The sequence below is a fragment of the Squalius cephalus genome, assembly GCF_949319135.1.
Source record: "Squalius cephalus genome assembly, chromosome: 21".
NCBI lineage: Eukaryota > Metazoa > Chordata > Actinopteri > Cypriniformes > Leuciscidae > Squalius > Squalius cephalus.
In genome coordinates this window covers 30,002,382-30,026,676 of record NC_137142.1, presented here as the reverse complement: position 1 = coordinate 30,026,676, position 24,295 = coordinate 30,002,382, and the positions used below count along the sequence as shown (strand labels likewise).

The 24,295-nt window shown below is 37.2% G+C and overlaps 1 protein-coding gene across 2 annotated transcripts; it reads left to right on the top strand.

Moving 5' to 3' along the window:
• Positions 1-366: 366 nt before the first annotated feature.
• Positions 367-17,357, top strand: kmo (kynurenine 3-monooxygenase). 2 transcript variants are annotated; one of them, XM_079855591.1, is made up of 15 exons: positions 367-808; positions 2,146-2,215; positions 2,448-2,545; positions 4,898-4,987; positions 6,603-6,651; positions 7,416-7,503; positions 7,891-8,056; positions 8,151-8,222; positions 9,039-9,160; positions 11,157-11,304; positions 13,488-13,545; positions 13,873-13,955; positions 14,437-14,538; positions 14,626-14,685; positions 16,471-17,357. In XM_079855591.1, exons 1-15 carry the CDS (start codon positions 731-733, stop codon positions 16,609-16,611), a joined length of 1,425 nt encoding a protein of 474 aa, XP_079711717.1. In that variant the 5' UTR covers positions 367-730; the 3' UTR covers positions 16,612-17,357. The 2 variants fall into 2 exon arrangements, with proteins under 2 accessions (XP_079711717.1, XP_079711718.1); XM_079855592.1 differs by lacking the exon at positions 16,471-17,357 and adding an exon at positions 16,327-16,377 and having other exon boundaries at positions 665-808.
• The last annotated feature ends 6,938 nt before the right edge of the window (positions 17,358-24,295 follow it).

Below are 24,295 nucleotides of genomic sequence, written 5' to 3'. Positions count from 1 at the left end.
CTTTGTGGCTGCTTTAACAATCATCCATCTAAATTTCTGTATTCAAGACCGTCCGCTGAGTGGCTCGCCGTGATCGTATAGTGGTTAGTACTCTGCGTTGTGGCCGCAGCAACCCCGGTTCGAATCCGGGTCACGGCATTGTTTTGTTAGGTAAAATCCCGATGTCATTATTATTACAGATTCTGAGTATTCCAATTTTGACAGATCACGACGTTTACAGAGTAAATCTCAGATACCCATGACCGTCGAAAAGACTGACCCATGCGAACGCTCACGTAATCACGTTATGGGTGCGTCAGTGTTGTCCTGACGTCGAGCCAAGTACACTAATCCGTGTAGTTTTATGTACTTCCGCTAGGTGGTGATATATTAAAAAATATGAACCATGTACATCCTGGATATGAGCTGAGTTTTAAACCCTGGTGTTTTCAATGACGTTTACATACTTGCAATTCATGCAATTCTGGTTTAATTCAAATTATTTTTTACAATTATACTGTACTGATTACAGTAGTTTGGATGGGTTTGATCACCATGATGATCACACTGTGTGACTGAAGGTCTGATAACGGCGACCTGCTGATCCGGTGTTGGTCGATGTTTGACTTTGTGTCGCTCCTCCTTCATAACCACAAAACTCTGCTCTAAAACTCCTAGAAACTCATTCACTCTCACAGTCTGATTCCAGCAGACCCCCTTTACCTCATCTAATACCTCAGAATTGTTAAACATGGAGACTGTTTCATCACACACACATGAATCCAGCAGCAGTAAGAAGAAAGTGATCGCGGTAGTGGGAGGCGGTTTGGTGAGAATCACTGCATCTTTATGACTTGATTACATATCTTATAATGCTGTCAATCACCATTTACTGTCTGTATCAAATCAATCACTGGATGTTTGAGTATTTGAAAAATCACTCAGAAAATGACAGACCAATGAAAGGAAAATTGAATTAGTAGTTTGTGTCTGACTCAGGTGATCTGTTCAGATGTTTTAGGCTACTCATTAGAAAATGTGCACTATAAAAAACAAGTGGACAAATATTTCAGAATGTGACCTTTGTTAATCACAGTAATTCAGAGATAGTAATTCTGTTATAACATACTGCACATGAGGAGCATGTTAATGATTGACAAAGTGGTTATGAAACTCTGTAAATGTTCCATTATGTTACAGAAGGTGTTGACATTAACATTTAAAGATGAAACACATTCAAATGAGACTTTAGGGCAATTTAGTCAATGTGCTTTAATGGTCGTATGTATGCTGGTGTAGGTTGACAGAATTAATTGAAAATACCCTTCCTGTTAAGTAAAGCGGATCAAGATAATGACTCATCCTGCACCACAGAGGTTTTGTCCAATTAAATGCTCTTTATAATGAGAATGTCCCTCCCCCTGATTCCACTTGCTTTTGACTAACAACAGAACAGTTCATGTCTTTGATCAAAGACCAGAATTTAATATGATTCCCAGTGAGTTATGTGTGTGCTTTTGTTATTTTGTCTTTAGTCTTTAAGAGTTTGTAACCATATAAACCAACTTTAGGCTAAACGTTCTTCTGATATTATGCTTAAGGGAGTGACATCAATAAGATTGATAATAAAAATATGATATTATTATATAATATTGAACTTGGTACAAAGCACAAGAATAGTGTAAATAATATGGTGCAATGATATTTGTTGGTTAGAACTGTTCTGGTACTATGGGCCTGATAAAGTTCAGCAGTATCCTTTTCAAATAAAATGATTAAAATAAAATCAGCCAGAATCTTCAGTTCTACGTTATCTCTTTAATTCCTCCTACTTTACTATGCTTAAAAGTTTATAGTTAAGTATAAGTTCATAGGAAATAAAATAGGTCAGTGCAAGCTTTCCAGAAGCCCTGGCTAAAATCCAATGTAATTTTTAACACTCTTACAAAAATGTACTGTGACTGTGGTACAGGTGGTATAATGTAATGGTAAATTATTAACATTTTCAAATACCATGATATGTATTATTTACACTGCACATGGTATTATCACAGCACATATCCAAAAAACAGGCAGTCATTTATTTAATATGTTTGTGTTTTTTGTTAGTACATGCACAGATATTATTACTGTCATATACGTCTTCTTCTAACCCTGTCAATGTAGGTTGGATCTTTGAACGCCTGCTTCTTTGCCAAACGAGGATTTGACGTTGCAGTATTTGAATCTCGGGAAGGTGAAGACATAATCTATCTCTCAAACCAGCATTAATCGAGACTTTATTTGAAGGATGTGATTCTGCATCTCAATTAAATCACTTCACTTTTTATTATTCACACAGCATACTGCAACATCTTTAAGCACACTTATAATCTTGTGGAAGGATTTAAGATAGAAATAAGGGATTCAAATTTCTTCCTAACTTGTGTTTTAACTAACCTGTTCATTCAAACTTTTTGTCCTGTTAGATATTCGGCAGGCAAAAGTCGTGAGGGGTCGAAGCATCAACTTGGCCCTGTCCCATAGGGGACGCCAGGCCCTGAAACATGTGGGAATGGAGGATAAGGTGGGTTTAGTCATTTACCTGTTTATTATGGGAGTTTCGTGCAGTTTACTTACATTTGTGTCCTCTTTATAAGAGAGCTGTTTATAGTTGCTCAAACTGGAAAGATATCATGAAAACATATATTTACTCTATTAAATAATGCATAGCACAGTGAATAAGTAGCAAAGTAAGTAGTCATTAGCATATGCTTTTATTTACAGTGACTTACAGTACAGGACATTTATTAAAATACACAATACCCCTGAAGCTGGGTTCATTATGTTACCTATTTCTGTCACAATGTATGTTTTTTAGAGGCATGCAAATTAATTGCTTAATTGCAAAGAACTTGTCTAACAGTATTTTCTATAACAACTTTTCCCTCAGAGGGAAGTAAAGGAAATACCATGAGGAAGTGTGAACTTGTGAAACTAGGTCAAATGGTACTTACACTAAGTACTTACACAGTCATTACAGAAGTATTGAATTTTGGTGCAGAATTATAATGTATTTTGTCGGCACATATAGTGAGCATAGTCTCTGTGATTTGGTTATTTTACACTTGTGTGACTTTTCAGCCTGACCGAGCCAGGAATGCCAGATCAGGAACCCTGAGTTAACACGACTTTTCATATCTGACAGAGTGTGACAGTCAGTCTGAAGCGTTAGATGTATGCGCTGGATGGATGCAGCTGCTGCGAGCCCTTGTATTTTGAAATGCATAACGTGATTTACCTAACTAGGACATCTGCCTGGATCAGCATCCTTTGTTGGTCCTGGAACAACATTCCCATCAACCCAGATCATTCCCAAATTAGATTTAGGGTTACGCTTAGGGGTACGCTTGCTGAATAAAAGTATTATTTTCTTCATATGTATATATGTACAATCATGCACATATATATATGAAAAAAAATATATACTTTTATTCAGCAAGGATGTATTAAAGTATTTTCAACATTGATATTAATAAGAAATTGTCACGATTCGGTTATGTTCCTGTTTCATGTCTGTCTTGTGATCCCCTGTTCAAGTCATGTGATCCTGCCATGTGTTCCCTTGGCTGCGTTCAGCCCCGACAAAACGTTGCACAACGTTTTTAAAACAGAAACGGTGATGCGTTGTTGAACACACTGTTCTGATGACGCAAGAGTTGCAACTATGGCAGCTGAGAAGGCCATTCTTTGTGTTCTTTGTGAAGAATTTTCGGAGCCTGATGAAGTCGGTATAAATATGTGTTTAATACTACAAAATATGCCCGATGTTTCAGTTACTGCACTTGCCACCCAGAACAAAAGAGAACATCCCAATCGAGTGAAGGGATTTGTGGAAACTGAAATGGAAGCACACATCTTACCTAATTCAGACTAAAACACATCACATACTGACTTTATTTTTAATTCATACTGTTTTAATACCCTGTATTTTCTTTCTCATTTTTAGGAAAAGCACTTAATTACCATTGTTTATTTCTATACCAAATGTCATACACTTGCAATGAAGCTAAAAATATAAACAACTACATCATTATGTTGATATCCTATATTTTTACAATAAAACTTACGACAAACATGTCTTCTAATATCCTCAGTTGTTTGCGTATACCGAGCTGCATCGAACACATTTGTAAATTACTTTCCTTGAACCCATTGTGCGAGTTCACTTTAATACCGCGTGCTTTATGTACATGTTGCTGCTGATTGGCCTGCAGTTCTGACACACCCACCAAACAAGAGAAAACGTATCTCAAACCCCGTTGCACACCGGTGCACGCCGTTTCCAGGAAACATGACGTTCAACCCGGAAACCATAGCAAAACCGTTTTGAACTTGAACGTGCCCCTTGTCTCATGAGTCATGCTGTCATTGGTTCATTGTTTCATTGTTCACAGGTGTCCCTTGTCTTGTCATTAGTCTTGTGTGTATTTAAGCCCTCATGTTTGCCATATGTCTTGGTCAAGTTTTGTTGCACTGTAAGCATGGTTGGTAAGCGTCATGTCCATGTCCATGTCCATGTCCATGTCCAAAACAAGACTAATGACAAGACAAGGGACACCTGTGAACAATGAAATAATGAACCAATGACAGCATGACACATCAGACAAGAGAACACATGGCAGGATCACACTTGAACAGGGGATCACATGACAGACATGAAACAGGAACATGAAACATAACCGAATCGTGACAGAAATGTTTGAGCAGCAAATTTTCATATTAGAATGATTTCTGAAGGATCATGTGACACTGAAGACTGGAGTAATGATGCTGAAAATTAAATAAATAGATATTGTTCCTGATACAATTTCCTTGCTGATATAATGTCTTTAACAGTAAGTTTAGACAGTCAAACTTGTTTTTTCCTTTCTTTTAGATAATCTCTAAAGGCATTCCCATGCATGCCCGTATGATCCATAATACGAATGGAAAACGTTCTCCCATACCCTACGGCAAGAAGGGACAGGTAACAAATAACTATTTACATGTTCATCACATATTCACACAAATGCAGTAGCTTCAAATTGTTCCCCTCTGGATGCTTACCTCAGTCAAGTCATATTTATTTGTATAGCGCCACACAATACACATTGTTTCAAAGCAGCTTTACAAAAAATCATGATGGTAATGTTTATGATAACTTCATGCCTTATAGTTGCATTTAGCAGATTAGAGCTGGACGATAATATAGGCTAGTTTACATTTTGCAACACTATACAAGCAATCTAGCAGATGAGATATGCTATAGCAGTTCAGAATTGCTCAGTCACATGACAGGTTGTTGTGAAGGTATTGCGCAGTTATAGGGTTATTCACCCACTAGTTGAGAACATTTACATCAGACAGAGATCCATGAATGATACATAACTTGAGCACCGTGACCAGTGACCCCAGCAGAGTCAATACAATCTTCTCCTTTAAAACCAGTTTGTTAATCATTACAATCATAATGTACACATAAAAGTGTCTAGGACTTTGTCATTGCCTTTTTTCCTTCTGTTTATGAGAAATTAGCACTTATGTTTCGTTTCCTGTCATATTGTATCTGGTACACCTTTCCATGCAAAAAGGAATTATTACTTAAAAAGATAAATATATTTATCTCAAATATACATAAATGTAAATAAATATTGAAAAATATATTTTGTGATTTGTATCAAATGTGACAGTAGTTTGACAGAAATGCATCCGAATGTAAAGCACCATGTATAGATTGCTTTATATTCCCTTATCATTGAAAATTACTAAATAAACCAGCCCCCCCTGATAACTAATAAGAAACTAATTCAAAAATGAGAATTATATACAATTTGGAAGTATACAATTTGGATAATTTTGCATTTTTGGGCCTGTGTAGGTCATCATCATTGAAATTTATGGGGAAAAAAACGAATAAAAAAGTAAGCTGTGTATCATTTGAATAATTTAGCATATTAATAAATTAGCGTTTTTGATCCTGTGTAGCTCATCATATTATTCACTGTTGTACAATATAATATTTTATGTTAAATATTAAATATTAGACCTGAAGCAAAACTATCTGAGAACCACTATTCTGGATATCCTTGTTGAAAATCCTGTTTCTCTGAGAAATATATCACAGCCTGGAAATTGGTTTGTGGAGACACTGTTTCATGTTGGCGGATGAGGCAAAAAGCCCTCAGATATGCTTTAAAAACCGTGGACATGGGAAAGTTTCTCTGACCTAGTGTTCATTTTGTGAATCATGGGGTTTGCAGAGATTATGATTACTAGAAACATAGCAGATGGACTGAAACAGAACTGCATTTAAATCATTATCTTATTACTACTGCTGTCTGTGTAATCTTCTCATAACACACACACACACACACACAATGGATTGATGGCAGTGATGTTTCATGATGCTAAGCTGTAGATAGTGTGTATATGGAGATCAGGTGACTGAACTCCACATCTGTCATAAATCCATCATTTTAGATTAAAAATATGTAATCCAGAACATGCATAATAGAGATTAAACTTGTCATTATTCCACTGGCTGACTGACTCTAAGCATCCTAAACATGCTGTTCAGTGTAATGATGCTGTTTCTTTTGTAGTACATCCTCTCAGTGGACAGAGCCAACCTCAACAAGGAGCTGCTAGCAGGTATAGCAGTTCATTCAACCCACTGAATGTGCCACTTTATATCAAATCATATTTCAATATAATAAAGGTATATTTTGGGTTCTTTTGAAGAAACCCAGTGTCTCTATTTGCATATCTATCCTGTGTGTTATGCAAATGTTTCTCTCTCTTTTCAACTTCTTTCTTCATTTGCCCACTTTTAACCGGTAAATTCCTGACGAATAAAATCAAGTCCTTCCCTATTATTATTGTTTATTTATTTTCTCTTTTTGAATATCCAGATTCAATTTGAAATAAACTAGCATTCAAAAGTTTGGGGTCGGTAAGATTTTTAAGTGTTTAAATGTGAGAAGTCTACAGTGAATACAGTAACATTATGGAAATATTATTGCAATTTTCCATTTTACTATATTTTAAAATGTATTCCTGTGATGTCAATACTCCAGTCTTCAGTCAAACAATGTAAATGTGTTTGTTGTCACCTTTGCTCAGTTTAATGCATCCTTGCAGAATAAACATATTAATTTCTTTAAAAAAAAAAATCTTACCTTAACTTCCAAACTTTTTGGTAGCACATTAGACTATGGTTGCAAATTTGTGAATGCTATTTCATGATGACTAAAGGGTAGTAAATCTAAGTTGTAATACCTGTAAGTTAACAAGAAATACATTTCAAGTACATACTTTTTCTGCTTTAGTACAAGGATATGAACTGGGATGCAGTCAAATGTATGAATGCCTTTATTTACTGAATAAACATGCTGAATTGAAATGTTTTCTTGCAGCGGCAGACACGTTTCCGAACACTACACTGAACTTTAATCACAAGCTGCACGACTGGAGTCCAAAAACAGGAGCAATGACCTTTATTGGGTAAACAGTGTCTTTTTCTCTCTAAATGTCTTTCTGTCTCTATTTTGGACATGGTAATGCAATGTTTTTGAGTCAATAATACTATGGTATTCTTTGAAATACCAAGGAATAGTTAACCAAAAATGAATATTCTGACATTATTTACTGACCTTCATGTCATTACAAGCATTTAAAAAACAAACATGCAGGTTTGGAATGATGTGGGTATATAAATAATGACAGAATTTTAGTTTCTAGGTGAACTATACCTTTAAGGGGGTCAGGTTTGGCTGCCTGACAAGGTCATGTGATCACAAGAGTTTGCAAATTCACTTCAGTCTGTGGATACTCCGTGTGAATTAGATTATATTTCAGTGGAAATGCAAATGAGATCTGGTCTCTCAACAGACCTGATGGCCAAAGGAAGGAGTTGCAGGCTGATCTGATCGTAGGCTGTGATGGAGCTTTCTCTGCGGTCAGGAAGCAGTTCTTACGGCAAAGTCGTTTCAATTACAGCCAGACGTACATTCCCCACGGGTACATGGAGCTCACCATGCCTCCTAAAGATGGAGATGTAAGGGTCACAGCATGTTACCCAGCAATCTTCATACATATCTGCCCTCATTTGGTCTGTTCACATCTCTCTTTCTCTCTCCCCGTCCTCTAAGTTTGCGATGGAGCCCAATTATTTGCACATTTGGCCCAGGAACACTTTTATGATGATTGCACTGCCTAACTTGGTGAGGTCATTTAAAAATTTCCTGTGGTTTTTACCCTGTTATATTGCTGTTTTTTACTTGCATGCAGAGTTTCTTTTTATTATTATTATTTTATTACATGTTTTTTTCTTTATTATAATAATCAGATATTAAAGAATATTTTAGTATTTAATCAACTTTTTTGTGATTATCTAGTCATTAATTTTTTTGTGATTATTATTATTATTTCATAGAATATTTTATTATTTTTTATGATAATAATCACAACAATAATTATTATTATTGTTTTTAAATTTTAAAGAATATTTTATTATTTATTTAAGTTTTCTGTTATTTTCTATTCCTTTATTATTATTATTATTATTATTTATTATTTATTATTTTATTATTATTTTTGAACAGTAATAATTTATATTATTGTTTTTAAATATGAATTAATATTTTATAATTGTAGTATTTATTCGGTTTCTGTGATTATTCATTATTATTATTATTTATTAGAGTAATTTTTGTGAGTATGACAATAATAATTGTTTTTAAATATTAAAGAATATTTTATTATTTATTAAAGTTTTCTGTGACTTTTTCAGTTGTTCGAGAATATTATTATTATTACAGTATTATTTCTAATGTGGTCTTTCATAGTATATTTCATGTCTGTGTTTTTTCATAGTATATTCAGGGTCTTTAGATTTACTGTTTGATGACAATTGCTTATGAATAATTCAAATAATTCGGCCTCCAAATGCATTTTGAAGGCACATTATAATCTTTTGCTTTGGTTATGTTGTAGTTTCTTAGTGGAAAATCATGTTCCTTTTGATTTTGTTTCTGAAGGACAGGACGTTCACATGCACCCTCTTCATGCCCTTTGAAGATTTCGAGAAGATCCGCAGCGGTGACGAGGTCATTCGTTTCTTCCAGCAATACTTCCCTGACTCTATACCTCTAATAGGAGTGTGAGTACAGCTCTTTCTCTCTCATTTTTCAGTCTGCTTCATGCCACTCTCAGGTCTAGAGGACATCTTGGTTAGGTGTGAAATTGTAGTCTAATAGACACAGGTCAGCGGGTGGTTTTTTTTAATCATATGAATGCTGCGATGATGGGGAGATACAGTACTGAGATGACAGGGGTGAGGACAGTGAGTGATTCCAAGCCTTGCAGAACTGTAAACGAGTTTCAAACAGCGGCTGTAGCTTTACTGTTCAGCATTTTAAGTGTCAACTGAAGATGTTCTCATTTTGCTCAAGATTTACATTTGCTTGTAAAAAGAATTCAGCATTGAAAGTTCCAACAAAAAGACTTGGGTTTACAATACAAAAGTTTGAGGTTGGTAAGATTTTGTAGTGGTTTTTGAAATAATCTCTTATGCTCAACAAGGCTGCATTTATTTGATTTAAAAAACAGTAAAAAACTAGACTAGCCTGTAAATCCAGACCTAAATCTGAAAGATTAATGGTCTGGCGTCGACTAATGAAAATCGGCCAGCTCGAGGGGCGGCACCAAGCATGCATTTGAAAATCTCACTGCACGCAATTGGATAACACTACGACCAATCACAAGAAGCCCCATACGCTTATCTACCAGTGGAGTTAACTGGTAGATTAGACTCTTGCCGTATCCGGTCGGCAAAACAGCAAAAACGCACTTCTTGCAAAGTAACGATTCGAGCGCCGTCTTCTGTTCCTCTTTTAGATAAAAAGCCAAGTCTAACTCGTTCATTGTAGCGGCCAAAGCCGTTTTAAACAAATGGTGTTCATCCATAGCCATCTTGCAATGTTTACTAATGACTTCGACGTCACAGCGCTGTCGTCATCTCGCCTCTGGCCCGCCTACATCAGATAACTTGATGTGATTGGTGCAGCTCGGATACAAGGGCATAGTTAATGAGCATCATTACTTAACGCCAGAGTAAACTCGCTGAGCAAATTCAACTTGTGCTCTCGCGAGAACTCTGGATTTCCAGGGTAGTAAAAAACTGTAATATTGTGAAACATTATAACAATGTAAAACAACTATTTTCTCGTTTTTTTTTTTTTCTGTGATGCAAAGCTGAATTTCATCATTACTCCAGTCTTCAGTGTCACATGATCCCTCAGAAATCCTTCTAATATGCTGATTTGCTGCTCAAAAAACATTTCTTACTATTATCAATGTTGAAGACAGTTGTGCTGCTTTATTTCTTTGTAGAAACAGCAATACATTTTAAAAGGATTCTTTGAAAGAAGTTCAAAAGAACAGAATTGATTTGAAACACTATAAATGTCTTTACTGTCACTTTTGATTAATTTAATGCATCCTTGCTTTTAATTTCTTTTAAAAAAAAAAAAGCATCTTACTGACCCCAGATTTTTGAATGCTAGTGCATGATAATTTGATATTTTGCATAATATAATTATATTTTTGGGTTTATGAGTCAGTGATGTCAGTGATGTTCATGTTTTGGTTTTCGAAGTATTAAATCATAAACAAAGTACAGTGCACCCAAAAATGAAAATTCTGTTATGTCAATATGTCAATCTGTCAGATTTGTGGTGGAATGAAAGTCACAGTCACTATTTTCTTATTGTATCTAAATAAAGTGACCCACTTTTGTGATCCACTGAGTAAAGAAAGTCATACGGGTTTGAAACAACAACGAGGGTGATATTTAATTATCTTCTGCATCTTAATTTGACACCGACCTTTACATAAAATATTCCATTTCAGTCTTTCATAATATATGCAGAATAATAACAAGTAAATGTGCAAAGAAATACAGGGTGGAATGCTCAAAAAAATTAAAATTAAAAGGAGGCTTTGGATGAGATTGGCCTACGTTAAATTTCATAATTAACATAATTAAGTAGTGAGTCATTGTGGGAGAAAGAAAAGAGCCAGTGTTGTATATGCATGTACGTTATCTGCTCGTGTGTGTGTATTCTGTCAGACGGAGTGTGTTTGTGTTTTCTCAGTGAGGCTCTGAAACAGGATTTCTTCCGGCTGCCGGCTCAGGCCATGGTCTCCGTGAAGTGCTCCCCGTATCATCTGTTTGATAAGTGTGTTCTCATGGGAGATGCGGCCCACGCTGTGGTCCCATTCTATGGTCAAGGTATGAATGCGGTAAGTGGATATTCATTCTGATCAAGTTTTTTTGTAATTGCTCCCAATGAGGTTAACATAACCTCAACATCAAGTTGCAATTTGCAGCTGAAATGCAATTAACAGTATACAGAAATATTCCAGTAGCTCTCAAACATGTAATCATCTTTTTACAGGCTTGACCAGAAAATGGACCAGTGTTATCATTGAGATACTATTATAGTTTACATTTATAGTTTGAATTAGTTGTTAAATCTTTAGCAATTTTTATTAGCTTTGTTTTTAAAGGGATAGTTCAGGATTTTAGACATGAATCTCTATAGCTTCCCCATAAGCAGTGTGGTGCATTGACCATGACTTACCCCCGACAGCGTCCTGTGAGCCGAGCTCCGGTCCAGTTTTGGTCAAGATTAAATTAGTCCGGCAAGTTTGCTGGGGTCACGGCAATAAAGCTTTTTTCTTCTCAAATCAATATGTGTTCAAAAGAGTGATATATTTGCGTCACAAAACCGCTGTCTATGGAGAGGTCAGACCTCGTAATGGCTTGGCACTATTTTCTCCCCCATCATATCACTGCGCGCTGCCGCTAACGTTACCTACAGCCAGCTGGGAGCCGCGCACGTGTCACTTTGTTTACAGCTCGTAAAGAGAACGATAACATGTCTGACTACAGCAGCGACGATGACAACATTGACTTCGACACACAGCCAAAATGATATCTTTTGGGATATCAAAAGGATAGCTTCTTTATCTTCGCCAGTTTGGAGTTCACATTGAAGCCCAGAGCAATGAGCCAAAGTCGCCTCAGAGCAACATCTGCCACAGGAAATCTTTGAAATGTGTGAGGAGAAAGCGCCACATCTTTGTTTGTACAGTCCGGATAGTCACAATTCCGCACCGTTTTCTACAAAGCTTGTACAAACCGATCGCTCTTGGTGAGTAGCTATGTTAGCTCGTTCGTGTAGCTGTTCTGAGCACGTAAACACTGCCGAACAACTGAAAAAGTGGTGTGCGCCTGCGCAGCTCGCAGCTGGCTGTAGGTAGCGGCAGCGCGCAGTGTTATGACAGGGGAGAAAATAGTGCCAAGCCATTACGAGGTCTGACCTCTCCATAGACAACGTTTTAGAGACGCAAATATATCACTCTTTTGAACACATATTGATTTGAGAAGAAAAAAGCTTTATTGCCGTGACCCCAGCAAACTTGCCGGACTAATTTCATCTTGACCAAAACTGGACCGGAGCTCGGCTCACAGGACGCTGTCGGGGGTAAGTCATGGTCAATGCACCACACTGCTTATGGGGAAGCTATAGAGATTCATGTCTAAAATCCTGAACTATCCCTTTAATGTGGCTATATAGTTTTTATTCATTTTTATTTCAGTTTGAGTTATTTTAGTATATCAAGTTAAACTAAATGAGTTCATGTTTTTTATTTTATTTAATATATTTTATGAAGTAACTATTTTTTTTTATGGATTTAGTTCGAGAAAAGTATAATAACCCTGATATGACATACAAGAGGTCTTTGTACCATTAAAACATCCTGCAAGTTTCAGAGCTCCTCCTCATTATAAACAAAGCATTTATTTAAACAAGCTCCAAAAATGTCTCGTTTTGATATTGTGGGATCTGTAACGTCACACAGGCAAATATATTTGTATATGACTGCCTCCAGAGCAAGACACTGACAAATACTTACACATCATCACACCATAGGCCCCGCCCACTGGCGTTCAGTCGCTTAATGGCTGACTTGTGAGAGCAACAAGTCAAAAGCAAATAGAGTCCATTATAATCACTGACGCTGTCTACACTGGATACAGTATACAGATGCGCGTTCATTTTCTGACATACTCTACGTGCTTGAGTCTGCCGACAACAGGACAAATGGAAGAGTGAAAGAAAGTTCCAGGTTAAACTGCTCATTTGCGTCTCTGTACTGACTTCAAAAACAAGGATGTTTTTTTTTAAATGACGTCCCGGATCGCATTGGAGGATTACATGTTTGTTCGGAGCATTTTGTTTTGTAAACGAGGCACAGTGTAATGGAGAGTTCGCAAAGAAACTTTTGTTGAAAGATGAAGCAGCCGACTATATTAAATCTCACAGCAGCTGCATCTCAGCAAATGATTTCATAATGCTTTGTCTGTAAATTACAGTTTTATACGGATAATGTTCATTTATTTTTATTTTTATTCACAGGGCTTTGAGGATTGTTTAGTTATCGACGAAATTATGGACCAGTTGGATGAAAACATTGGTAAGACAGAACCGGCTTCACAAGAAAATTCAAGGTCAAAACATTTCTAAAATGAAAGGAATTCATTAATTAAAGTAATATAAATTAATTACATTTCTCAAAAGTTTGAATCATTTCATCCCAGAGTAAAATCACAGGATGATTGCTAGTTAGCAATATGGGTGGTAATTACTATATAAAAGCCAAGAGGGAACTATGAGATGCCAAATATTTGGTCTTAAATTGCAGGGACAAAAAAAAAAAAGTGCTCACAGCGTATGTATAACATACACATACATAAACGTGGAGAGCCACTATTGAAGTACATGAATGGTTTTCTATCTGCAGCTGCTGTTCTTCAAGAATACACCAGAGTTCGAGTACCTGATGATCACGCCATAGCTGACCTGGCCATGTACAACTATGTAGAGGTACGCCATCAACTCATATCAGCTGCAATACTGTATCTGAACACTAGGTGCTGTCACATGACTTCCCACATCAACTGCAGCTCAAGTGTAGTTCATTTGACTTACTTACTGGAACTTGCTAGCAATAACAGACTTTTTATTTTTTTTTATTTTTTTATCAGAGCTGCTAGACAAGGCTGCCCTTGTTTTTCTGGTCATTAAGTTGAATGCACACATACAGTACAAACACACACTGACACTTTTTCACACAGTAGCAGTAATCACTGCCACCAGCTGATCAGATGTGACATGCAGACCACAGTGAGACAGTCAACCTCATTACTGATGGCAGTGTGAAAAATACACACACACACACACACACACACACACACACACACACACAACACACAACACATTTGTTTTCAAGAGGTTTAGAACAGGCCACAAGCTAGACCATTAAATGCTGGTATTAGCTTCACTCATTATGTGATTTGTGTCGTAGATGAGGGCACATGTCAATTCCAAATATTTCCTGTTCCGAAAATACCTGGACAATATCCTTCACGTCATCATGCCAAAAACAATCGTCCCCCTTTACACAATGGTAAGAGCTTTTCAGTGTTGTGTGTTATCATGTTTATTGTTGATATTTTTGTTCACTAATTCATATGTCTGATTGCTTGGCTTTCAGGTCACATTCACCAGAACACGGTACCATGAAGCGGTGAATCGCTGGCATTGGCAAGATAAGGTGAAGAAAAAACAAACCTTGTGTGTCTGAAAGTGCCCGAGAACAAATGAGTCATGTCAGTGTGAAATCAGGAACCGTGTGAGGCGGAAAACACAGAGTTTTAAAACAGCATTTCCACGCTGAGCTATTAACAAAACATTATTTCACGTGAGGATAATGGTCGTAATAGCACATTATAGTCTGGTGGTAGAAAAAGTGTCATTGTGTTCTTTGAGGGTTTTTATTATTATTTGAAACTCCTAAATTTCCTGCTGTAGTTCAGGAACTAATCAAAGTGTGTTGAACTGTGAAATGAACTGTTAAACTTTTGGATTTATTTTTTTAGAATATGTGCACAAAAAATTCTGTATCCTACAATGCAATGGACTATGAAATTATATTTATTATATTTATATATATATATATATATTCTAATAAGCCATGTAAAGTACTGCACAGTAAGCAGAATTACAGTACCATTCAAAAGTTTGGGGTCTATAAGATTTTTTATGTTCCTTATGCTCACCAAAGCTGCATTTATTTGATAAAAATACAGTAAAAACAGTAATACTGTGAAATATTATTACAATTTAAAATATCTGTTTTCTATTTTAAAATATATTTAAAGGGTAAGTTCGTTATTTTACACTTAAAGCCCTGTTTACAGATCGTTTCTGATGAAATAGAACTGTTAAGATTAAAATTTTGACACATGCTGCTGTCCCGAGAATTTTAGGTTTCTTTCGCTTTCCCCAAAACCTCTAGAATGGGTGTATAGGTGCACTGGAACAATCCTTCATAAAACGCATTAAACTTTCGTTTACAAAGACTTGAAACTCACCGAGTGGTCAGGGGTGTTCACTGATATGCTCACACAAAAATCGCTGCAAAAGATGCTTTCCAACAGGTGTTTTACCATTCGTTGTAAAACTGTGGATCTATTTTTCCAAACGTCTCACACCCGTAGATTCTTCCGTTGAGAGCTTGAATAATAAACACTCCAGCCCAGTTGGTGGCGATAATGCACCTTTGCCAATTGCAAGCAAACCGCTGGCATTTCATTGAATACACAGAAGAAGCAGAAGAAGAAGCGGCGGAGTAATACCGTACCTCACACAGCTCGTCCAATACAAGTCAATGGAGTTGGACAAAAACTACTATAAAACCTGTTGGAAAGCATATTTTGCAGCGATTTTTGTGTGAGCATATCAGTGAAAAAGTGTAAAATACCGAACTTGTCCTTTAAATGTAATTTATTCCTGTTATGCAAAGCTGAATTTTCAGCATCATTACTCCAGTCTTCAGTGTCACATAATTCATCTGATTTGCTGCTCAAGAAACTTCTTATTATCATCAACGTTACAAACAGTCTCACTGCGTCATATTTTTGTGGAAACCATAATACATTTTCAGGATTCTTTGATAAATAAAAAGTACAAAAGAATCTTTTGTAACACCGTAAATGTCATTACTGATCAGTTTATTTAATGCATCCTTGCTGAATAAACACATTTAATAAATCATACTAACCCCAAACTTTTGAACTGTAGTCCAGATTGTAGACTATAATTATAAATGCAGAATGACATTTTTTTTCCCCATTAGAACCAAAGACTGCATTGTTAATGAAGTGAAATGTAAACATAGTGCTTTTCATTTAAGTACAAACTGAATGGAAATCCCAGTAGATGTCTTTAGAAGCCTGCAGGAAAGTTGGATTTAAAAACGTTTGGGAAGTTTCTCACGGCACAGTACAATAATAACAGATTGTGATGCATCAGTAAATGTGTTGCTGGTCTTTTGCAGGTGATCACTCGAGGTCTGTGTCTGTGTGGAGTTGTGTCCGCTGCAGGAGGGATGTATGTCCTGGTCAGAAACTCTCACAAACTCCCCAGCATCTCTGCAGAGCACCTGTGGACCCGCATACTCGCTCTAAAGCGCTTCTAAAATGTCCTGTGTTGATGTTTACTCACCAAAGATCTTTCATAGTTCTGTACTGGACCAAAATTGAAATCTTCTTCAGTATAAGTGGCATGATGTTGATTAGCACAGGAAATCGTTTTAGTGCAGTGCACTTAAAATGGGAGTACATTGGGGCAGCTTTTCCAGATGGTTTAAAAGCAGAAATGTGCAGCTGGTATGATTGTTAAAGCACTTATCTTCGCATCAACAGATTCTTTAATGCAAAGCGACTTGTATTGCATTCAAGGTATACATTGTATCAGTTCATGCATTCCCTGGAAAGCTAAACATTAGCATTGCTAGCACTATGCTGCACTTCTGGAGCTACAGGAACGCTGCCTTGACATGAGTTATTCTGTAAAACATTTATTATTTGAGCTCTTAAAGTTGTCTAAATGTACTTTTTTGAAGTGGGAATGTTTCTCAAAGTGTTCTGTTTACTTCCTGTGCAGAAACGTGTAGATTATTCTGTGATAATCAACATTATGTCTCGGGTACTGAATCCAGAACATTCCTTTATATAAGCCACCATGCACTTGAAATTGTTGAGGGAGAAATAATGGACATATGATGCTGTGTGAATGTCTAATCTAGTTTGCTTTTACTTTATATATCATATAGATCACATCTAAGTGGGTGTTGTGATTTCTAAGCACATAAAGGTATAATTACTGTTTGTAGATTCAAAATGAGGTAAAGGTGACTGAATAAAGCCTTAATTGTTCACTAAATGATTGAATTCTTCTGCTTCATGGGTCTGTTTTCATTATCTCACTTTCATTACAACTAAACATTGTCATTTAGGGTGGGAGAAATGTTAAGTCCTCCTGTCCTCATGGTTGTCAACTTGTCATGAAAAATCTAATCCCCGTTTGCATTTGACCCACAAATCCTCCACAGGCCATAATCCATGAATGAGATAACAGATGCCTTCTCAACCACTCAAGCAAGCATTCAGTCATTCAACTGTCATTTTCAAACATATTTATCAGTATGTCATTTCTGTATTTTAAATCAGTTTCATGAAATTGTAAACACTTTTTAATGCAACGATTGGTATTCAGCTTGTTTTAGCCGTCATCCAGAAGTTTTATGTTAAGGTTCACATTGGGATTTAAATGTTAGGCCTACATTTTATTTTTATTTTTTTAGAACTGGAAAAATTATGGAAGCTTGTTTCCGCTACAGAATAAAAAAATAATAAGCCATCCTAGGTGTAGCCTATATGACATTCTTCTTTTAGCCAAACACAATCGGAGTTAGGCTATATTAAGAAATATCCTGGCTCGTCCAAGCTTTATAATGAGAGTTTTGAAGCTCCAAAAAGTACATCCATCCATCACAAAAGTAATCCATACGATGCGTTTTTGTAAGTAAAATACCTATAATTATAACTTTATAAACTGTAATCACTAGCTTTTGGTAACGGCCATACACACGTTCACGAGACAGTTGAGTTCCGGCATATGATGTAGGATGTGAGAGTAGCGTCAGCTTCGGTGAGAGTGGACGGAAGACGCCTCGCCTCTCAAGGTTCAAACAAACTCGAGCTCCTTTGACATTTTTTGTCTGTCAAGAAACCATGTTATAGACTTATAATTCTTGACCAGTGTTTTGTTTTGCTCTATCCTCTGCGCTTCCGCATTCGTCCCCGGCCTTTATTAACCCTCTGGAGCCATATGGATTACTTTTGTGATGTATGGATGTGCTTTTTTTTTTAGCTTGGTACCATGAGTGAACTATCCCTTTAAGTAGGCCTATATTCATAATAGAAAAGGATTACACACCTCTTCTCAAGAAACAACGCGATTTGAGGTAAACTCACCAAAGTTTAATAATTAAGGGTTCAAAGCCCTAATCTAAAAATGAAGCAATAGAAATAGTGATGATGCTTGCCTTGTTTTCATAAAGGACACAAAGTTCGTTTCCTCCAGGGGGCGCTGTGGATCTGACTGACTGTCTGGATGAGTGAGTAGCATAGGTGAGTAGGGGGAGGCTGCAGATCTGAAGCCGGTAAAGGCAGTTTTACGCCCCTGTTGTTCTTGATGCGTCCAGTAGGGGAAGGCTGTACAGCGACACGAATTGAGGTATGTTAAATAATCTGCTAAAGTTATTGTTGTTTAGCAATGATGCAACATTTATAAACGATTAGCTAGATAAGGGTAACGTTAGGTAGATATCAGTTAATTTCTATATCAATGAATGGATGGGGTTATGGTCTATAATTTATTTCGAGAGACAAAAAGTTCTTGACGGTCAGGTTGATGTTCTTGTCTGGCTCAAACTTAGCTAACCACGTGTAGGTTTAGCTGCCCCTAGTCTCTAATCACTTTAAAATTTAATTTTCTTTTGTTGCCTGTCTTTAGCTTGCGTGAGATGGCCTCTTCTGGTAAAACCGTTTATTCCTTGCAATAAAACATAGGCCTACTCAACATGGTTTCTATGGTGTGAACACACAAAAGACACATTTATATTAGGCATATAGGCCTATGTATGTAAATCTCTCTCTCTAAGAGTTGAACTGCACACTCACTCAAATATTTTGATTATTTCCAATGCCATACATGATAAAACCCACATTAAAAACTTTTCCCATAGGCCTATGGGTTGAATGTAGATTCTGTTTTGAGTTGTTGTCTTTACCAAGTTTTCTTTAAAGGGGTGGTTGATTATGATTTCACTTTTCTAACTTTAGTGTGTCAGGGCTGCCAACTTTTGAGTTTAACTTGGAGTGAGATTTTTTTTTTTCGGGGGGTGGGGGGGGGGGGGGGGGGTTAGAGGTATGTCAAAACAAATCACAATAAGTGTAATTGTGATTGTCAAAACATTTGGTAACTAAATAGAATTTTATGAAGTTTAGTGACAACATGTTACAATGTTTACATTGTACAATGACTGGTAGGATACAGTTTTTATTATTGCTTGACAAAAATTTCAAGATTTCAATTCCATTTTTGTGATTTGATTCCGATTTTGATTCAATATTGACTAATTTGGATACATGTTTATTTTAAATTTTATTTAAAACAAGTAATATATATATAAATATAATATCATTTATATATATATATATAAATAAACTTGACTTGACTTGACTTAATAAAAACTCGGTGAGTGTTTTAGCGCAATTTTCTCACCTCATGGGATCACAACACTAAGAGATAGTAAATCTTTTCCTGGATTTTTTTTTGTGCGTTCCCGAGATTAGACCTTCCTTAACATAATGCCGAAAACCCGAAGTCTCTAGGTGGTCTGGTTGAGGAGTAGATAGAAGTGCAAGATTGGTGCGCACAGACGCACAGAACAGAAATCATGAGTTAACAATCGCAATTTGTCCGGTGGAAAATTGCGCTAAAAATAATCTCACCTAATGCTGTAAACATAGAGGGCCCAATCTGCTGGTATTATTAAAGGTTAAAAATAACAAATTAAATTAAATATAATGTAGTTTTTGTTATAATAACAATTATTTAATGACATAAGTAAAAATATAATAAATATGTAATATAGTGCTCAGCAAAATCTCCTCTCTAGCTATTTTTTCTATTCAGTTAACATGCTATGGACATTAAATGGCTTTCCTGAGGTAAATGTAACGTTATGTGACATAATTGTTCTCCTGCTGTTATATTGACCTCTTTCCGTGGTTGAAAAACACCAATTGGTCGATATTATGTATACCGTATTTTCCGCACTATAAGGCGCACTTAAAAGCCTTTATTTTTTTCAAAAAACGACAGTGCGCCTTATAATCCAGAGCGCCTTATATATGGATAAAACAACCGGTGACTTAAACCTTGTTTATACTTTCGCCTGGCAACGGAGCGCGAGCCTCCGCTGACTGCGCGCCCAACTCCCCATACAGACGAGGCATTTATACTTGACGCAACTGTTTTGTTTAGACTGAACACCAGACCATACAACTGATTTAGACGCGCAAACTGGGTGCCGGTGTGATGAGATATACTACTAATATCCGTCTGCTCGGGCAGATAATGCTCAAAGTCATGCATCTTCGGATAGGGAGGCGCGCGCGCGCTGTTACAATGACGTCATTTTTGCCACGCGCGCGCCTCCGCATCCGGAGATGCATGACTTTGAGCCGAATCTGCCCGAGCAGACGGATATTGTTTTTTTTATTACCTTCGCGCTCATGCGGACGCGTCGAGTATAAACAAGGTTTTACAGCTCAGCAACTTGTTTTTTAGGCTTGAAAAGGTTGGTGACCACTGCATAACGCAAACCCAGTCAAACGTTTGACTGCAGTATCTTCTATTCTATGCGCCATATAATCCGGTGCACCCTATATATGAAAAAAGTTCTAAAATAGGCCATTCATTGAAGGTGCGCCTTATAATCCGGTGCGCCTTATAGTGCGGAAAATACGGTACTTTCGGTAAGTTGTACTGCATCTTTAAATAAAAAAGTAACATATGATCGGTTCACGTGCACTTGAACTGAGGCGCTCAGCGATCTGTCACGTCACATTTACAAGCGCCAAACGTATTTTTGTCTGAATTTCGTAATACAATTGACGGAATCTAAGAGCTGAGAGTTAGTTTAATATTAAAAGTACCTCTTTGCTCCGCAATTTTTCTGTGCGTGAGAAAATGGATGTGTGGCGTGAGAGCGTGTGAAAAGTGTCAATTGCGTGAGTCTCACGCTCAATGCGTGAGAGTTGGCAGCCCTGGTGTGTAATGTTGCTGTTTGAGCATAAACAACATCTGTGAAGTTACAATGCTCAAAGTTCAAAGCAAAGGGGAGATATTTGCTTTTAAAGAAACTGCTTTTTAAGGACTGCAACAAATGGCTGGTAGGGACTACACGAGACATCACTAACCCTAAAATGTACATAAACCCTTCCCCCGGAACACGATTTATAGATTATCAAGACAGATTATGCTAATCAATGACTAGAAGATAACTACACATCAGCTACATAAATTCATCAACTAACCATTCAGAAATTTCCTGTTGCATTCTACATGTTGTCACTTCTTCTTGAGTCTCTCCATCATTGACTGATTTTGGTTTAAACATAAAAGGCTAAAAGTTTTTGAAATTTTCAGTGCATGTCTGTGTGAGGTAAAATGACACAAGCTCTTGAAGCTCCGCCCTCTGTGCCGGGAGCAGCAGCTCATTTGCATTTAAAGGAATAAAATGGTGCGTTTTTGCTCACCCTCAAAAAGTGATAACTTTAACATGCTATAAAAATATCTGTGGGGTATTTTGAGCTAAAACTTCACATACACACTCTGGGGACATCAAAGACATATTTTACATCTTGTGAAAAGGGCATTATACCAACCAATATTAACTTGCATCTCATAAAGGTATGTGTTTGCTTTAGCAAAAAATGAAAATCTCTTTCTCTCTAAACTTATATAAACTATAAATACCCATCTCTTTTTTTAACTGCATTCCAAACCAATAGCTTGTCTAGTAAATAAACGACTTACAGAGACATGGACAAGATTTTAATGTCATTTTCAATTTTCTCTGCACAGTCCATCATCAGTAGCCAAAATAAATCAGAGTGGCTTGACACTTTTTCCAAAAGTGTTCCACCAACAAGTGCCTGTGCCATTGTACTTTGAAGACCAGGAGCAAATTGATGCAATCCACACTCACCTGACATCAATTCTGGGCAGCACACCCACACACACCCACAGTGACAAGATCAAATTCACCATGGATGCCCTTTAGAATGTTTTTAATGTTTCATTTTTTTATCAGTGAATGAAAAATGTTTTACTCTTTCATTTTTTTTATCACTTTGACTGGAGGATAGAAAAACAGTTAAAGGAACACTCCACCGTTTTTTGAAATAGGGCTTATTCACCGTCTTTCCTACATTTAGATAGGTGGGCAAACGCATTTTTGTCTCAGTGCATGCATTGTTTTAGTTTGGAAGCGCCACCACTAGCTTAGCTTAGCATAATGAATGGAATCCTTTGTTGCCAGCTAGCATGTCATGAGTAAAAGTGATAAAAAAAAAAGAGATATCACACAACACCCAACACTCGAATGCGCATGCGTCGCGTCTGAACGCGTTGTTGTCTTTGGAGCTCGATTGATTTATAATTCTTGATTTCTCTCTAAACTCATTTACAACGAACATTTTCTACTTTTCCTCACCTCATAGTTACAACGCGGACTGTTGAGCAGACGTGTCTCAAGCCTAGTGATCCAACGCTGGATACTCTTATAGGTTACGTCCGTGGATCACGGCTGAACGCGTCTTCTCCGCACTCATTTACAAACAAACATTTTTTTTCGCCTATCGTGCGTCTACTCTACACCGTACCACTAAAAAGACGGATTATATCCAAGACTTCAGCCATAAATTAGTATTAATATTGATAGCATCACTGGTAGCGTCGTTGCTAACTTAACGTACTGTCCATCTGTTAAAATGGCGAATATATTAGATGTAAGTGGTCTACCTTTTGGTGCAGGTGAAGACACATTTGAGCTGCACGCGGTGCAGTCTGAGCTGGAAGCTGTTGAGAAACAGATCCACGACCTTTTAGTGAGACAGGCCGAGCTGATAGACCGGCGTTTGGCTCTTGAAACATCACGCGCGGATGCACACAAATCAGAGATTAACGTTACTAACCCGCTAACTCCGACCTCGTCTACTCCGTGCGTTTCTCAACATCGGCGAGCGTTGAGGTCGCGATCAGCCATGGTCTCGTTCACTCCGGCTCCAACATGCCACCACGAAGCCTGGATATTTCCGCAGCGGAAGACGCGAGTCAGGCCTAGACCAAGAAAACTCTCTCCGACCCTCCCGGTTTTCGAGATATCCACACAAAACCGCTTCTCCCCTCTTCGCGAAACAGAACGCGATGCTGTGATCATTGGCGATTCCATCGTTCGACACGTACACGCTACGTTAAATAAAAGTAAGGTGCATAGTCACTGCTTTCCTGGTGCTCGTGTTTCTGAAATCGCCGCTCGCGTTCCCGAGATTCTGAACGATAACGAGCGCGTCGGAACTGTGGTCTTGCACGCGGGAGTGAACGACATCAGGCTGCGCCAGACGGAAGTTCTGAAGAAAGACTTCAGGAATCTGATCGATACGGTACGCAGCACATCGCCTGATATAACGATCATTGTGTCAGGACCGCTTCCCACGTACCGTCTAGGTCATGAAAAGTTTAGTAGATTATTCGCGCTAAACGAATGGTTAATGTCATGGTGCAATGAGCAGAAACTACTCTTTGTAAATAATTGGAATCTGTTTTGGGAGCGTCCTAGGCTTTACCGTGCTGATGGCTTACACCCAAGCAGATTCGGATCGGATCTTCTGTCAGATAACATCTCCAAAATGTTAAATACCTTTTGACTAGTAACCAAAAGTCCAAATCATAGTCTCTGCTGCACCAATTTAACTGATATAAATAGTGTAGAGCATTGCATAGAAACTGTGTCTATTCCTCGTTTAGTGAGATTAAATAATAAATCTACTGCAGGATCTAGAAAAAATCTAATTGTTATTAAACCAGAAAATGTTGCTATTAGTAATCAAAAACAATTTCTAAAGCTAGGTCTTCTAAACATTAGATCACTCACACCTAAGGCAGTTATTGTAAATGAAATAGTCACAGATAATAGCTTCGATGTACTTTGCCTTACTGAAACCTGGCTTAAACCAAATGATTAT

Excerpts from the sequence above, each read along its gene's own strand:
- kmo (XM_079855591.1), top strand. The coding sequence starts at position 731 with ATGGAGACTGTTTCATCACACACACATGAATCCAGCAGCAGTAAGAAG. Across the intron at positions 6,652-7,415 it reads CAACAAGGAGCTGCTAGCAG|CGGCAGACACGTTTCCGAAC; the intron begins GTATAGCAGTTC and ends GTTTTCTTGCAG. Across the intron at positions 11,305-13,487 it reads ATGGTCAAGGTATGAATGCG|GGCTTTGAGGATTGTTTAGT; the intron begins GTAAGTGGATAT and ends TTTTATTCACAG.